Source organism: Chrysemys picta, chromosome 6, assembly GCF_011386835.1.
Source record: "Chrysemys picta bellii isolate R12L10 chromosome 6, ASM1138683v2, whole genome shotgun sequence".
Lineage (NCBI taxonomy): Eukaryota > Metazoa > Chordata > Testudines > Emydidae > Chrysemys > Chrysemys picta.
The window spans coordinates 94857003-94875291 of record NC_088796.1 but is presented as its reverse complement, the minus strand read 5'-3'; the positions used below and the strand labels follow the sequence as shown (position 1 = coordinate 94875291).

The window sequence follows — 18289 nt, the reverse complement described above, 5'->3', positions numbered from 1 at the left end:
CAACATATTGAAGGAACTATAGCCCATGTCTCCTCACAGACACGTTTTACAGACTGGTATGTACCTTGAACAAGAGTAGTAGCAAAACACATCCTCTCAATACTCGGCACTTATGCCCTGAGGGGTCTCTTATGCAGTTACACAAAGCTACCCCACAGTATCACTCAAAGAAAGGAGCAGAGCCAATCACAGAAAGCAATGGAGCCAATCACGAGCAATTCTATATGCTACTTGTCAGGAGAATGGACATATTAGCACACTGACAGATATACTGGTGCCAATCAGCAGGGTACTGTTCTCATCTATTGCATGGGGAGTGCAATATCACCACTGTGGTTTCTGTAAAGTTCCCAGACCTAAAATTAGATTGGCTGGAGTCAAGGAAATCTGAGGCCTCAAAATATCAGCAAAGTTAGCCCATGAAATCCTGCATTTGGGCACTCAAACTGATATTTAGTAGGTGCATACAGCAGATGTCTCTGTCTTTGTGCCTGTCTGGGATTGGAGCCCACATATGAAATTGGGCATAGTCACTGTGTGTGTGTGCCACACATACCGCCCTCCCCCATCCACACACGTATTCAGGGCTACTATATTGAATTAAATTGACTGTTTGCTAAAAAGAATGGCAATACCATGTGGCAGACTTGTGAAGACAGGACCATCTTAGGGTTCAAACAGCAGCATCTCATCTTGTCAAATTTTCAAGTCTCTACCACAACCTCTTAAAGTTTTAAGGAGCTCTGTAAAAGTATTAATGTAGGTCAGGATCTATGACTGCCTGTCTCTGTCTCCTTCTGCATTATCATACTGTTCCTGAAGTTCAATTCCCTTCTACTACTGGTCACTTGTAGAAGCATCAGGCATTAACATTGTTTAAGTTTACTATCAAACTCTCAAAATTTAAAACAGAGTGTCATCCATCTTTTTCATACCGTAATCCAACATTCAGCCGCTCGTAACTGGTCCTCCTGAAGTGTGTCCCAAAATCCTTTGCACCATTTGCAATGACGTTCCAAGGGTATGTCTACACTACAGCTGGGAGATGTGATTCAGAGCTTGGGCAGACATATATATGCTAGCTCTTTTTGAGCTAGCTCTCTAAATATAGCAGGGCAGCCGTGGTGACACGGTCAGTAACTTGAGCTAGTCACCTGAGTAGAATCCCACCTGAACCCCTGTGTACACACTCAGGTGGCTATCCCGAGCTGTCACCAGGGCCACGTTGCTATTTAACATACTAGCTTGAGCAGAGCTAGTGTGCATATGCCTCCCAGTGCTGGAAATTACACCTCCCTGCTGTTGTGTAGACAAACCCCAAGAGAGGAGCCGTGATAACTGATGCAATGACTTCTAGGCTGATTTTGATTATCTAAGTCAAATTAATGTTGGGGGGGGGGGAAAGAAAAGTAGTAGAAGGAGCGTGATGACCTGCTTGAGAGTTGGTGTGGATGGTTCTGAGTAAAACTTTGTTAATTCACCTATTTTTGGTACAAACTCCAACCAGATTCCACAAAACCTTCACCAATGTCTGTGAACTTGGACTGATTTCTGGGTTCAGGTTGAAACTTGGTAGTTTTGACTAAGAAACTAAGACAAATTCAGCAGTTTGAGAAGAAATTTTTGCTTTCGAGGTTTTGGGCTTGTTAAATCTTGAAAATGAGAATGGCAGCTGCAAACCCCCTTCTAGCGGCCCTGAAGGGGCTAAAGCAGCCCGGGAGAGGGCTGTGGCTGGAAAAAGCAGCCACAGTTGGGGGCCATGCCCCAATCAGGCCATAGCTGGCCCTATAAAAGGGCTGTGGGCCAGAAGCTCAGAAGAGAATCTCTCTCTAGCTTCTGAGAGAGAAGGACCTAGCTGCCAGGGAGCTGAGAAGGGTACCTGAGGTGGAGCAGTGCTGGGGAAGGGAAGTGCAGAAGGAGCTCCAGCCTGGTAAAACCCCAGGCTTTAGGCCTTGCTAAAAAGGGCCTGTGAAAGGTACTGGGGCTACAAAAGTGTAATCTGGGAATAGGCGGAGGCAGCTGGTCCAACCCACTTTGCCAATGATGAGTGGTTTACAGACTGCTGTCTGCCCCAGGGAGCGGGGGTTAGATGGAGACTGGCAGTAGGTGGGGATAGAGGGTGGGGGTTCCCCTGGGAGGGGAGACCCAGAACGTGGGGCACTGCCAGGGGACAGCACCCCAAGATAAAGGGGCACCGGGGTCTGGGAGGGACATGGGGGCCAGCGGCAGGTGAGACACCGGCCTGCAGACACCGGGCTGGAAGAGCTAATTCCCAGGATGACCAGCAGGAGGCACCGTGCTGGTGAGGAGTCGCCCCGCCATACCCCATGAAGCAAAACTAAAAGTATATGTACATGGAGCCCATGAGAATCAAATCCACCGAGTTGCACACAGCTATAGCTGTAACTCACAGACTAATATCCTCTGGAATAAAGTGAGCACCAGGATTACTCAGATGGCAAACTTCTTGGGGCAGGGATTATCTCTTCATTATCCGTATGTAACGTGCCTAACATAATGGGGCACTGATCCTTGATGATGGCCTGGAGGCACAACCTCAATACAAACAAATAATAATGGTAGGATAAGCCTGCTAACAAGTGCCCTAAGATTCTGACCATCTGCTGCAAGCTGATTGCCCTCCACTCCATCATTGACTTCACTGGAAGCTGAAGACTCTCAGCACCTTGCAGTGTTGGGCCAAAGATGATTAACATTCCCTCTAGAAGGGAAGTGAATGAAAAATCTCCATCTACACCTTTGAAAAAAACAAACACAGAAGAAATGCTGGTTGTTACCTTGCAAGGCATAGGCTTTTTGAAGGTGATTTCAGCTTGAGTCCAGACTCCCTTTGGGGATTCCAAGACAGACCAGATTTTCTCTTGAACCACATGATTCTCCTCAAAGATATAAACAGTCAGGGTGTCGCTCATTTTGAAAAATCCATAAATGGCATAATAAAACCGCAGACAATACTGCAAGTTTCCTGGCAGCAAGGGGCCATACAGACGTCCAATGTACCCAGGCTGTGAGGTAAACTTTGTGTTCGCCAGCAAGTAATAACCTGTGAAACAGTGCAATTATTGAGTCTTTCTAATAAACAATCCACAAAGCCTATTCACAGGTAAAAGAAGCTTTAGTCATTTCAGCAGATTTTGGTGCTAATGAGAGTTTCCACTAGCAGGTTAATAAATTATATATTTGTAGTTTGTAGTGCTCAAATCAAAATCCTAAATAAACTCCCTGCCGTTACAAATTTAAGACTGCACATGGCCAGATTCCAGTCTTCACTAGAGATCAACACTTTGTAGAATTACCTTAAAAAACCCCTCAATTTTATAGCATCCTGCTGGCTCCATTGGCAGCCTGACTCAATTTCAGGGCTACCACTCCCTTATCGGAAGAGGTAATGCTAGGGCACTTGGCACTTTATTCACTGCCAGGTCCTCACTGGATAGTTCATACAGAAATTGCAAGCCTCTCTGGTAGCTATGATTGAATAGTGGTGAATGCTACACAAAAGGTTCTATATGAGCAGTGTCAGAAACCACAATGTAAAGGAGATTCCCAAAACAATCAGATATCCTGAGCCCCTGCCTTGGAGAGGTAAGAGCACTACTGGCATGCAATTCTTGCTTTTTTAATCAGCAGGATGCTTGAATAGAGTTTATATTCATGTGTCTAACACCTCTCCTTATTAAAAAAGTTACGCAAAACTCCTGACTATTATAAATTTCTACAAGTAGTTCATTGCATGCTTTGAAAAACAGTATGGGACAGATCCTCATTGGGCATAAATTGGTGTTGACCTATTGACTTGAATGTAGCTGCATTGATTTATATCATCTGAGGATCCGGCCCTATATTTCCATAGAGAAAGGGCAAGGTTTTTCCTGGCACTTGTGAGGGTATAGTGATGGGAGTGCACAAGGATCCTCCCCTCCTGAAGTGCAAAGGCCAGGCACAATCATAGTCCCTTTTAGGACCTTCACAAGGACGGTGCAGTTTGCATGCTCCTTCTATATGACTGGGAGCTTGGGACGGTTCTCGGGGTGCCCACAACTGAGAGTCACCTTACAACCACCCTGCCTCCAGCAAGAGGGACACTTGTTTGTGCTTAACTAGGTGCCAACTCCCTGATACCTCAGTCTGTTAGCTATCTTCTAGGTTATGGCAACTCCTACTTTGCCTTGCAGGTTAACGATAGGTGTACCCCAGTCCCCAAGCCCCTTCAAAGTGTTCCCCTGTAGGGGTCACCACACTCCAAGAAACATCAGGTTTGCTCTCCCCAAGAGGACAGGGTACATACCAGCTTGTTTGAGTCAACTCAGGATCAGTTCTTGTATAATACCACAGCACTGAGATATATTTGTAGTGAAAACAATCATCAGTTTATTATCAACGATCAAGGTTTAAGAGACAGTGAGTGAGGATAATGGAAACAGAAGGGTTACATATAAAACAAATCATAACACGATCCCTATAGACTAAGCTTACTTTAAGAGACTACCTTCTGTCTAAATAAATTTATCTCACCCCAAATGTCCTTTGCATCATTTTCCACCAAGTCTGGTTGAGATCCCATTTTTATGAATGTAATCACACTGCCTGATTACTTCCTAGATGCAGGATAAATGGGTGTCTTCCTTGCCTCCTGCATATATCCCCACCCCACGTCCATTTTCTTTGCACACAGCTAGGCTAACCCCCATAGCTTGTTTTTTTTTCATTTTTGCTCCTTTTCTGTTGACTCTCTATGTAAACGGGGCTTCTATTGTCTTGGCTTACAATGCTTAATTTACATTTCGACAGATATGCATCTTACCTCCACTCTGGAAGAAAACCTGTTTTTCTCTTTGGTTGTGACAGATGTTAAAATATATTTTCAGTACATATACACAACTCTTTAACTATCATCTGTACAGACATCTTGCAACAATTCTGAGGATCAGTATGACATAACCATTTATTAAAGGATGCACATGACACTCTCTGGTGAAACAGAATGTACACGACAGACTCAGGAGACACCTGTACTCTCTATGCACCCCCTCTGTGCCCCTTTACCAGCTGGCACTAACAGGTTCTTGGGTTACAGAGTTCCCTCTGGGGCAGCATCTCTCTGCCCTACCCCCAATGCAGAGCAGTATGTCAATTGCATAGTCTGTTCTGGATTAAAGAGTAATTTAACCTTCACATCTAGTTGGACTTTTCCAGTTAAAAGAACTTTTGATTTACCTAATCCAGTAGTGTGATCACCTGTCCTATACGCATTAGGCTTTACTTTCACTCTGCTCCAGCCAGGGCCATCCTTGTGATCCTGATAAAAATTACACAGATCTTCCTCAAAATTGCAGCTTGCCTCAGCAGGATTGAAAGAAAATCCTGCAAAAAGATAAACATGCTCTGCTAGGAGGAGTACACGGTAATATGCATAAGTATTTGAAGAACAATAATGCCAAAATGTATTCTGTTTTATCTCTGTTTGTTCATGACTAGTAATTGAGTGTATTGCAGAAGACAAGCAGACACACACACACACACACACACAAAGGTTCTAGCCCATGTAGTTGTAAAGATAACCTTCTGGATGTGAACCACATGTAAATCAATGCAGTGCTATCTTCCTGAGTCTTCAGGTATATAGCTTTCATGCTTCTAGTACTGCTCATGGTTTTCCCAAGCCACAGAAGACTGAAAACAGACTAGCCCCATCAGCAACCAACCCTATTGCAGCAGCTAGGAGGGCAAGGGAGGGTTAATGTTTTGGAGATGCTACTCCTTACAACAGCTGGAAGACCCTGAGTAGAAAGGAAAAACAGAAAGTAAGTGCTCCTCCTCCTTTCCAGCAGACAAATAGGACTATGGTGGCTTTAAATTTAACAGACACCTATGAGCCAGCTGTGAAAGATGGAGGTGTCAAACAAGGTACAAGAACAGCACTTTGAAAGAAACTGCACCCTGACTCTGGGTGCTGATTGAACTCAGCTTTTCATTAGGGCATTGGCCTGAAAAGCAAGGCCCCATCTTTTGAATCAGCCAGTGGCTAGTAAGTTTAGTCCTCTGACTAGTGGGTGGCTGGTAGATTTTTGAAGACCTGAGCTAATATTTGTGCACTTTTGAATCAGGACTCCTAGAAAAAAAATCATCAAACTTAATGTCATTATTGTACAACAAAAGATTTCAGATGGAGCCGACACATACAGTCTCCTGGACAGCTGGAGGCAAAGAACCACTAAAGCCAAGCAGAAAGAGAATGCAATTTCAGAAGTACTCAAAGCAACTAAAGATGGAAATATGGGAATTGCTGACAAGACTGAAGTGTTAAAACGTAACTGAACATATTTCAACAAAACACCAAGGAAATTACTGGCATGAATTTCTCACACAGAAAAACTTAATAGGCCAAAATCAGACCTGGTGTAAGTGGATGTAGCACTACTGACAACCTAGAGTTCCACGCACTTACAGTAGATAAGAGTTTGCGTCAGGATATTTAGAATAAACTGTTGTGTTCTAAAGAGGTAACAGACTGTATTTAGCCCATCAAATAAACAACATCTGAAAGTTAAAATAGAAAAGGACAATACGTTACAGCATAAGTAATAAATGAATCAAAGCGCAACATTATTGCAAACATAAATCAAGAAATCAAAATACATAAATCCCAAGCACAGAACAGGAGGAGAGAAAATAGTGATACAAAAACTACATTCAATAAACCAAGACTGGTAGATTAGCAACACATCTGGGATCTCAGTCTCATGCCCTCCACAGAATGCATCTTTAAGCTGTGCAGATAAAGTCTGCAGAGACCATGTACAGAGGTAAAAAAGGAAGAAACTGTTTCCCACTAGATCAGTACAAAATGTTTTTTTTTCTTCCCATTTCATAAGATTTCAAAATTGTGACCAAAGGTTTGATAGGAAATCATTAATCATTTTGTTAGAATGTTACTTAGCAATGAAAAGCAACATTCAAACTAAATAGTATTTGGCTAGTCCAGGGACAGACACTGTAACTGCCAAGGGCTGAATCCTGGCCCTAACCGCCCCGCAACAACAATCATGTGGCTCCAGCTTAGTTCTGTTGTTGTGGAAACCTAATAAAATCCTGACAGAACTCCCCTCTCAGAGGCAGCTAGTCACTCCATCAACTGAGGGAAGTGAGTAGGCCACATGACCCCAAAAGGTATCTTCTGATTTACAACTCTGAAATGGCGTACCAGGCACGTGGAAGGATAGGACATGTCCCAGTGTTAATCACTGTGGGAAGGATACAGCTCTTGCCAGTCACCTGTGGCCTCCTCCCACCATGGCAACTTGTTTATTTAATTTTGGGCACTTGTCCCAATCCCACGCTCCCTCAGAGGCATGCTGTACCAGCTTCAGCCTCTGTGGTAATTTGTTTAACCTGAGGGAGATAGAATCGCAGCATTCCAACTAGCATTCCAGTTGCAGCATGGAGCATGCAACTTGTTTGGAAGGAAGGGTAGACCATTCTATTTTGGATCAATTGCCCAAATGAATGACATTCTGTAAATATGTTGTAAAAACGTTCATAGATTCCAAGGCCAGAAGTCTGACCTTCTGTCTAACACAGGCCATAGAAATTCCTCTAAATAATTCCTGTCTGAACTAGATCATATTTTTTAGAAAAACATCCAATCTTGATTTTAAAATAGTCAGTGATGGAGAATCCACCACAACCCTTAGTAAATGGTTCCAATGGTTAATTACCCTAACTGATAAAAAATTATTTCTGGTCTGAATTTGTCTAGCTTCAACTTTCAGTCATTATCTTGTTATATTTTTGTCTGCTAGATAGAAGAGCCCATTATCAAATATTTGCTCCCCTTGAAGGCACTTACAGACTGTGGTCAAGTTACCTGTTAACCTCTTTTTTAAGCTAAATAGACTCAACAAGTTCAGTCTATCACTAGAAGCATGTTTTCCAATCCTTTAATCATTCGTGTGGCTCTTCCCTGAATCCTCTCCAGATTTATCAACATCAGGTAAAATAATCTTCTTTATTCCTACTCAAAATTTAAAATGTTGTGCTTTAGTTTTGAAGCTCTGGTGATCTACAGATTCACAGTTTTTAAAGTCAGAAGGGACTATTATGATAATCTAGTCTGACTTCCTGCATACCTCAGGTCATAAAACCCAACCTAGTAATTTCTTCATCAAGCCCATCACTTCTGTTTGCGTTATAACACACCTTTTAGAACAATATCCAGTCCTGAATTCAAGACTTCATATGATGGACAATCCACCATATCCCTAAGTACGTTGTTTCAATGGCTAATAATAATAATAATAATATAATACCTAGTTCATATATAGTGCTTTTCATCATCTGATCTCAAAGCACTCTACAAAGGGTAAATTACCTTCACTTCTGATCTGCATGTATCATTTATTCTACAATCCCATTTTATTTCTTAAAAGGAGGAGGAACCCAGTGGCATTGCTAAATTGAATAGGCTAGTATTTGAATGTCACTATAATATATTCCAAGCACTGAAATCTACAGACTGATAAAAGGAGTCAGAGGAAGGGAGAAAAACTATGGAAAGTAAATACCCAAAAGAATTCATACCTGTCTGATTGCTGCAATAATCTGGAGAGAAAGAAATGTCATCAAGAGCAATGTAGCCTCCCTTGGCACTATTGAAAGCAACTTCAAAAATAACCTGAAAAAATAAATGGCAATTTATTACAGATCTATTGTGTATGTCATTACAATGTGTTAACACAGCTTCACCGTCTGGAATTCTGATCAGATTACCTAGAAAAACTACAAAACTCTTTGAGAGGATAGTGCAGGTATTGGGATTAAAGCAGTTATATCACCGAACACTGCGAGTCAAATCCTGGTCCATGCACATGAACATTCCAAGGCCGGGGGTGGGGAGTCAGGAATGGAATCTTCTTCCCATTCGGTGAAGCATCAAGAGTCAGCAAAGAATAAACAACACCTTCTACTTGATATTTCTTTTGGATATCCTTGAGATTTATAATAATAATATAGAGCTCAATTTTAGCTTTGAGAGACAGAGTTCGGTTAAGGGGGGTTGTGGAGGAGTAAGATCTAAGCTGTGGATGCTGGAGGCATCCCATCTGAACAGGGGAAAGGAATAATACAGCCCAGAGAGTACACTCGGGTGCATTAGCTACCACAACTTTTAAAAGTGCATTTATTTTCAAATGAAATTGCAATGGGGTAGGCCACGATAGAGGGCAACAGTGCCTATTGGTCAGCCCTACCACTTATCTTGGCCCTTTAAATGTTCAGAAGAGTTCAAAAGATACATGTAGAGACCTAAGAGTCCTTGGAATAAATGGTGCTTAGGGAAGGAATCAGAAGACTGTACCTTTAAAGGCCCAAATCCTGCAGAGAGGGCAGGGCAAGGAAGGGGTTAGGAGAAGGGGGGCAGTATAAAGGCTTCCTCTTCCAGCAGAGCAGGGAGATACTGACAGCAGAAGTCTAGCCTGACGAACCCTCCAGACTGGAAGGCTTACTAGGAAAGGTGTTCAGTGTTCAGCTGAGAGGAGCTGGCACAAGGCCTTGTACTTACTAATCTATGGCAAGAGGCGTGAGGGACACACCCAGCTCCACGGAGAGGGCTGAGGGGAACTCCTGTTCATAGGAGAGAGCTACTGACTGCCTTGAAGAAAGGAGCAAAGAATTGCTAGCAGTACAGTTCGTCTGCTGCAGAGAGGAACTGAGACTGGCTTGTAGAAGATGCCTCCCAAGCTAGTCCCAGAAGAAGCTGTGAGGAATCACAGAGTCAATGCAGGTACAACAGAGCCTGCTGATCTTATGAGGACGCTGATGTGTGAAGTAAAGGGGAAATGGTGTGGGATTGAAGGAACAGTCCTTAACTGCCTAAATAAGGTCCCCAGGCTGGAATCCAGAGGAGAGGGCAAACAGTGTTCTCCTATCTCTTCCCTAGACCAAGAGGGGAAACTCAGGCAACAAAGATAAAAGAAGCCAAGAATATCAAGCACCAGATAGAGGCCAGGATATGGACTTTGAGTTTCCTATTTTGGGGACTGTTCTATTAACCCCAGAAGGGGAATGAACTGAACAGAGACCTGGTAGGAGGACTAGGCCATACATAACAAACCAACAAAAGGGGGTGCTAGACTGAGACAATCCCTGCAATGCCACACCTGAACACTAGGAGGCTCTCTGGAGGTAAGAGACATGATGACAGGGATACACATGTTCTATATCAGTGGCTCTCAAACTTTTTTACTAGTGACCCCTTTCATAAAGCAAGCCTCTGAGTGCGACCCCCCTTATAAATTAAAAACACTTTTAAATATATTTAACACCATTATAAATGCAGGAGGCAAAGCGGGGCTTGGGGTGGAGGTTGACAACTCATGACTCCCCATATAATAACCTCGTGACCCCCTGAAGGGTCCCGACCCCCAGTTTGAGAACCCCAGTTCTATTTGATTTTATGACATAGTAGAGAAGAAGCAGTACGTGAGCAGCACTGACATATGGAACTGAAATGCAAACTGTGGAAGATATAGCTATACTGCACAGGCATTTGATTGTCTTACCTCCATTGGGTATGGTGCATCAAAATCAACCTCTGCTAAACTCCAGTCTCTATTCATTGTACTGTCTATTTTCCAGATCTCTTCATAAAAGCCATTTATATCTCTCATATAGAGAGTAAAAACAATGCCGCTCTCCTGCCGAAGTTGGTAATAAAAGGATAAGCAGCCAGACATGGGGGTTGTTGTCTTAGGTGAGACCAGCTGGGCCACTTCTTGGAAATGCTTGACATAAATAGAGTCCACATACATGTAGTGACCTAAAATATATATATAAAAAACCCTTGAATATATATAATGGTGCAAATGACAATTAAATAGATGTATCAATAGATGTGCAGAAATTTGATATGCTGTTCATCTACATCATACACATTGGATAACTACTGTGAGGGCCCCCATAGAAATGCTAATAGTAGTAATACTCTCTTCACTTGACAAATTACAAATGTTGCCTCCCTTTCTCTTCTCCCCTCTTCTTCTTCTGCACAGTCCTATGAATAGCATATTGGTGGGTTGTGATTTTGTGAGACTGGGATTCCAGAGGTAAATAAGCCAATTGCAACCTTTACCTGTTGCCGTCTCGAATCATTTAAATCTTCAATTTTACCTTAGATTGAAAAAATCTGCTCTCCAAACCCACAAATGAAAAGATTCATAGGACAGATACTTACCATCTTCCAGTCAGATTAGAATTGAATAAGTAGGTTACTTCCTGCACACACATGATGAGATAGCTACATTGACTTCAGTGGATTTATGCTGATTTACACCAGCTGAGACTTTGACCCTTTATATGTATTTCTGTTTATCTGAACTGCGTGTGCGTATGCCTACGTGTATATTTACATTCTCTCTTTCTCTGTCTCTGATGTACACCCAGAGCTGGCACAGTTATAGGACATCAAATAATATATACTGATTAGAGATGAGGTTTATAATGGAAACATTTTGCTCAGCAGATTGAAGGGGGCTATTTCAGAGTTAAAATTTTAAGCTTTGTGTGTTGGTTTGTATAAACTTGTTGCTGGGGAGGTTCCTCATCTCTGTAGCCTAAATAATTAGCTGATATTTTATGAACTTGGAAGCTTTAGCTGTTGACCACTTCATCTTGGACTACGAGAAGGGCTAACTTGGCCGTCACTGCCTCTTTTACTAGTCTGGCAAGTTCCTGCCTCACCACCACCCTCCCAACCTAGGTTTCATTTCGACTGCAGTTGGCTGAGGGCATTTTTGGTGCTTCATTGTTTCCAGGCAGTGTTACCAGTTGTCAAGCTTAATTTTCACTGTGGCAAGCTCATGCACAAATGGTGAAAGATTCTCAACAATGAGTCACCAAGTGTAGGCTAGTGAAAGTGTAACATATTAAACTCAAGTTAAATTAGTTACCAATTGTTTAGCTGTCTGGGGGCCAAGCAGTGTTAGTCTGATACTCTGTACTCAACTCATACAATTGTGGGAGTGGGGGTGAAAGGCACAGCGGCATGAGTTAAGGAGGTGTCATCCATCACTTTTAATTTCCTGGTTTCTTGTTTTGTCATTCACTTCACATTGTTTAAGATCTGAATTATAAGTCTTGCCTATTGCTTCCCTTAGAATGCCCTCAACTTCTTTCCTGTAATATCAACAAGGAACTAAAAAGTCTGCCCTGTCTTTGCTATTATAGTGTAAAAGAGACACTTCGAGCAAAGTGGTGAAGAAAAGGCATCTACTGCATAAGTTTTATTTACGAGGAGAGATCTGAAGGATCCTCTAAGCCTTTAAAGTGCTTTGTGTTCTATGACCTACAAGAACAGATCCCTAGTTAAGTTAAAGAAATAAAAGCCTTCTAACCCCATCTAAGTCAATGACATATAACTGAGTTGTGTTTCATTCCCTATGCTTTCTGCTCACTGAATTCTTCCATTCAGTATCAATGGTAAGCAAATGCTTGGAATATGTATGGGTCAGCATTACAAGGATGAAAAGGTTTCTATAATTTGCAGCATGTTGTCATGTACCATAATTTTAAAATCCGGACAATGAGTTCTTTTAGTATTTGTAAATGTATAACAGCTTTGTCCTAGATATAATTGTGGGTGCTTTCTTTTTTCTTAAACTGACTACAGAGTACAACAATCATGTTATAAAGAGTTCAGAAAATTTTTGTTAACTTTTTCAACAAGGAACTAAAAAGTCTGCCCTGTCTTTGCTATTATAGTGTAAAAAATTTGCAGAAGAGTTTGCTAATTTTGTGTGCCTCAGTTTTTCAATGCTCAACTCAAGATACCTTGTGCCTGATTTTCAGAAGTGCTGAAGACCTGCAAATCTCATTGGGGTTACATCTTAAATTCATCCAGAGACTAAAGCTGTTGCAAAATGCAGCAGTCTCCTCTAGTCTAATGTTACAACCAATAAAAGTGGTGACAACAGATAGCTTGGTCTTGTTCCCCTTGTAAGGGGCATTTATTTAGAGCAGGAACCATTTACCAGGCTACTAGTTCTTGGAGCTATGTATAAGACATTCACTTGTTTTCTGAATTTTGGGCCAAATCCATATGGAAAATACATATTCATATGTTCAGCACAGCCCACTTAGAAATGGCCACTCAGCCTGGTATAATTCCTAATACCTGCTGAACAGAACTTTTGGTAATACATACAGTTTTAAGGAGAATTAGATCTTAGGAGTCTTTCTTACCATTGAGAGAGGAAAGTGAACTTTTTTCCCAATGCCAAGTTCCTTGTATGTTTAAAAAGGAAAACACATCTTTTATATGTCTGAGGCAACTGCTTCACAAACTATATGTCTAATATTTACAAAGCAGTGTCCAAGTAGAAGTTTTTTTCATATCAAAAGCAATTCAGACTTCTAACTTTTCATTAAAAAAAAGTTTGTAGCAATTTGCTGTTCTTTCAGTAAGCTATAAGGCCCTTACATCTGCTCAAGTCTGGACTGGGTGAAGAGTGGAATGTAAAATATGAACGGAACATGAGACTAGAGTAAAGGAGCACAATACAAAATGAGGAAAAGTTGCCATGAGAGTGATACTTAAGGCCTGATATTTCAAAGACTTATACACATGCTTAGTTCCACACACTGTGAGCAGACTGCTCTTAAACAGTGGCGGATTTAGAGTTAGTGGGGCCCTGTGCGCAGCTTCATTTTTGGGGTCCCCCCCTCAGGACCCAGCCATGAAAAAGAACATTCTCTCTTATCCCCCCCCCATTTTTCTTCATCCTCCTCCTATATTATAAGTAATGGGAAGTAAATGAAAATAAAGGTGAGGTACCTTGATTGGGGCAGGGGGTTGCAGTTCAGGGGGGGTGCTGTGGGTGAGTTCTTGGGGGAAGTTTGGGAGCGGGGTGCAGGCTCTGGGCTGAGGCAGGGGGTTGGGGTGTGGGAGGTGGTGAGAGGTGCGGGCTCTGGGAGGAAGTTTGAGTGAGGGGTACAGGCTCTGGGCTGGGTCAGGGGGTTGGGGTACGGGAGCAGGGCAGGGGGGCAGTGCTTACCTTGGGCAGCACAGCTCTCAAAGTGACCGGGACACACACCCCTCTAGCAGTGGCTCCTAGGTGGGGGGGGTGAGGGGGTCTCCACGCACCACTGCCCGCAGGCACTGCCCCTGCAGCTCCCATTGGCCACAGTTCCCGGCCAATGGGAGCTGTGGAGTCGGTGCTCAGGGCGGGGGCAGCACGATGAGACACACACACCACCGGGGGGCTGCAGGGACATGCCGGCCACTTCCGGGAGCAAAGCGGCGTGGAGGAAGGGAGGCAGAGCGAGCAGGGAGCCGCCTTAGCCCTGCTCCACTGCTGCGGAGCTGCCTCCCCCGCCCCAGCCAGGGGCACGCAGAGATGTGCCAACAGTCCTCCACTTCCGGGAGCGGCGTGGGGCCATCGGCCACGGCATGCAGGCAGCCAGGACTCGGGGGCAGGTTGTCAGATATTTGTCCTGCATTTTGGGGGGCCTGTCTTTGGGGGCCCCGTGCCACCGCACGGTTTGTTTCATGGTAAATCCGCTGCTGCTCTTAAAGCAGACTGCTCACAGTGCATAAAGTTAAGTATGTGCATAAAATCTTTGTAGGATCAGGGCCTAAATCATTGAACAAACAAAAGGGGTTTAGTCTCCTATTAATGCTGCTGATACAATTGATTACAGTAACACATCAGTGATAATAGGACTTACATATGAAAGTTACCTGACCACTGAAAGTAAAACAGACCCAAAAGAATGATGGGAATGAGACAAAATGATGAAGAAGACAAGAACTTAATGAGAAAGAAGAAACAGGATTAAAGCTTTTAGAATCATAGATGTTAGTGATGGGAAATACCTATTAAGTCATCTAGCCCATTCTCCATCTGCCAATGCAGGATTTCTCCAATACTTTGTCCATTCTTGTTTTAACTATCTCAAGCCATGTGACTCCCACATTCCAATGTGAGAAACTTAGAACAGGAAAGTGTTGGAATGAAAAATAAATGGACTTTTTTTCCAGTCACATACAATATTAAGAAGTAGATGAGGGGAAATATAAAGAGAGCAAGTTTGAGAAAGAGAGAAAGTTTGAGAAAGAAAGTGTAAATACCTCAGAGAGTAGGTGAAACACAATCTAGGAAAGAAATGGAGAATAGCTGGCCTTTACACCGCCTTTCTGTCCCCCTCAGCCTAGATCTGAAGGAAGTAGCCTCAGGAGGAGTGGCAAAAAGGGGAATTATGAGTAGCAAGGACTTGGCCTCCTAATTTTCTCTTAAAGCACAGCCCTTCCTTTGCAGCATATTATTTACCACAATATTATTTGCCAATCATTTATTTTATTTTTCATTGACCACAGGGTAAGCAAAAGTAAAGAAGACTTAGTTTATCTTTCGATCACGTAACCTGGTTGGGTCCTTTAGTTGCTACCGCAATATAAAAGTTAAAAGTTAGATGCTTTTGTGGGCACAGATTATTATTAGTTTAGATAATCTACTTATTGCTTACCCAATTCGCTGCTAAGTGTATGGTCTCTGGGAAAGATGGATTGTGAATTTCGAATATTGCCTCCCCCAACAAACCAGTTTACATTGGGGTTCCATCGGTTCATGAAGCCACAAAGATGATTTTCTTCAAAGTCACATTCTGCAATTGCAGATAACATCATGAAGATCACATATGTTCATTACAGAAGCAGCAAGAAAGGCTATTGCTAAGCATCCACTTTATTGTCTTAGTAGAGACCACATATTAGCCTTCTGCAATCTAAGAAAAAACAGCTACAGGGCTTACTAGCTAGCCATCAAAGGAAGCAATGTAAACTGCCACACTACCATAGCCACTGACCCTTGATGTGTGCTATGAACTATTGTGTCACATCCTGTTCAATCCCGCTTGTTCTTTTGACATTTGCTAAGGTATCTCACTAATTGCTGGAACTTAGCACCAATTAAAATATTGCAAATACCAAAACAGGGACTCAGTGTACTACTTTCTGACCCTTATCAGATCTGTCAGACCAGAGCTCCCACTGGTGAACCACAAGGGGTCCAAGAGAGACTGGAATGGGGCTCAATGAAATGGGGTGTATGTACAGGGAGCTACTGGGGCCTGCAGTCACATAGCCAGGTAGACAGGCTAGGGAGGGCAGCTGGATAGCTGAGATTTATGGCAGTGACTGTTATAACTGGAGCAGGGCTGACACTGTAAAACGGAAAGGCCCCCTGTCTACTGAATGTTCACTGCAGAGCCAAACAGATGTAATGATTATTTTTAAACTTCATGTTTAAAAAGTAGCCTGCCCAAAGAAGAGTAAAGTATGTGTGAATTATCAAGCATGTGAGGCTTGTGATAAGTAAGTTATTAGAAGCACAATAAAATGTTACACTAAAAGATAACATTTCAAAGTAAGCGTTATTTATACACACACAAATGGAAAAATGCTGATTCATCCACCACTACATTTACCTAAACATTTAAATATTTCCTGCTCATTGCAATTGTATTACTTTGGTAGGGATCTCTGGCAAATATCATGGGGAATTAAGGGATTTAAATTCCTACTGTAAGTACAATAATCAACACAACTGTAACTATGGAACTGCTTGGACACCTCCATAACGAAGCATGAATGGACAGTTAGTCATGGGATTGCAGCTGTTATGTCCAATGCTTGCAGCATTCTAGCTTTGTGTGTCCTACAGTAGATCCTGAATGTGCAATAAATAGCTCAGAAATATATAAATTTAAGTGAAGCTCTCTCTCTGTCATACATACCTATGGATGTACACACACACACACACACACACACACACACAGAGTTTAAATATAGTGTACATTTTACATGGACTATGATAGATTATTCTCTAATAAAAATATTTTTGTTTTCATCTATACTCATGGGGGGAGGGATGGTACTTACCAATACAATATCCAGTAGTTATTTTAATTTCAAAAACTGCTATACTGGCAGAATTATCTTGTCCCAGTACACCTTCCAGTACAATCTGGAAAATATAAATACAATAGTATAATTGGGTGCTAATATTTCTGTTACTATATCAGATATCTAAACTTTAAAATTCAGATATTAGAGTAGCTAAATAAATGTAGTGGTCTCGTCCTGTGTTTAATAACTAGAGGTGCCCTTGCTGGCAGCCCAACAGAGAGACCAAGGATGGAATGGGCATGGAGACTGTACTGCTCTCTTTCCTCTAAGTCAGCGCTAAAGCACATTGATGGGTAGTGAGAGGAAGCCTGCATTTTACCCACTATGTTATACCTGTTTTGCAGATAACAGACTTCAGACTCATCTGCTATTGATATGGCACCTTCAGATGCACATTAATTTACTATAAAGAGATAAAACACCCACAGATCCTCTCTCTCAAAACTTCACAATTATGGCTACTCTTAAGTAGGATGGGCTGAGTAGGCCCAGGCAGCAGACTCCTGCTTCCCCTGCTCTAATACTCCTGCATGGGAGGCAGCTATGGCTGCAACTGCTCCAGAAGCACATGTCCAAAAGAGACATGTCTGATCAGAATGGGAACAAGGCCAGGGCTCTGGCCCCTGGCCCCTAGCTAATGCTGGCAAGGCAAACACTTAGGAGTTCTGCATACTACTGCTGGTATATGGATGTATCCAGGGCCGGCTCTAGGATTTTTGCCGCCCAAAGCAAAAACAATTTTGGCCGCCCCCCCCCTTCTTTAATTACCCCACCCCCGGCCCCGCCTCAACTCCGCCCCTTCCCCAAATCCCCAGCCCTGCCTCCTCCCCCCAGGCTCTCAAGCCTAGGAGGGAGGGGGAGAAGCCGCGCCACGCCGCAGCCGCTCGGGATCTCCCCCTCCCTCCCAGGTTTGGGAGCCTGGGAGGGAGGGCGAGTAGCCGCGCGCGAATCAGCTGTTTCGCGCGCCGTGGCAGCAGCAGCGGAGGTGAGCTAGGGCGGCCGGGGCACATTTTTAGGGGCGGCATTCTGGCACCGGCCATGCCGCCCCTAAAAATGTGCCGCCCCAAGCACCAGCTTGTTTTGTTGGTGCCTAGAGCCGGCCCTGGATGTATCAACGTGCCTCCCATTCCTCCTGGAGGCTATTGGGAAAAATTCAACTCTTAGGTATCTCCAGTGACTTGAACAGCATTACATCACAGATGAATTTAACCTACCATGTTTTACACAAGCATGGAACCTGCTCTTGCTCCCACTAAAATCAATAGAACATTTATCATTTACTTCCTGGGGACAGGCTCAGATACAGAA

The 18289-nt window shown here is 42.9% G+C and overlaps 1 protein-coding gene across 3 annotated transcripts in view; it reads right to left on the bottom strand.

Moving 5' to 3' along the window:
- MAMDC2 (MAM domain containing 2) overlaps nucleotides 1–18289 on the bottom strand; it is a 92353-nt gene that overhangs the window by 30203 nt on the left and 43861 nt on the right. For all 3 annotated transcript variants that reach the window (XR_010588631.1, XM_005297779.5, XM_005297778.5), the window contains exons 4-9: nucleotides 16955–17039; nucleotides 15541–15678; nucleotides 10581–10837; nucleotides 8602–8695; nucleotides 5239–5385; nucleotides 2799–3064 (exon numbers count right to left, since the gene is read on the bottom strand). Coding sequence is in view for 2 of the 3 variants with exons in the window: in XM_005297779.5 (XP_005297836.2) it covers nucleotides 2799–3064; nucleotides 5239–5385; nucleotides 8602–8695; nucleotides 10581–10837; nucleotides 15541–15678; nucleotides 16955–17039 (987 nt within the window). In the remaining variant the exon portion in view is untranslated. The remainder of the gene's footprint in view (nucleotides 1–2798; nucleotides 3065–5238; nucleotides 5386–8601; nucleotides 8696–10580; nucleotides 10838–15540; nucleotides 15679–16954; nucleotides 17040–18289) is intronic.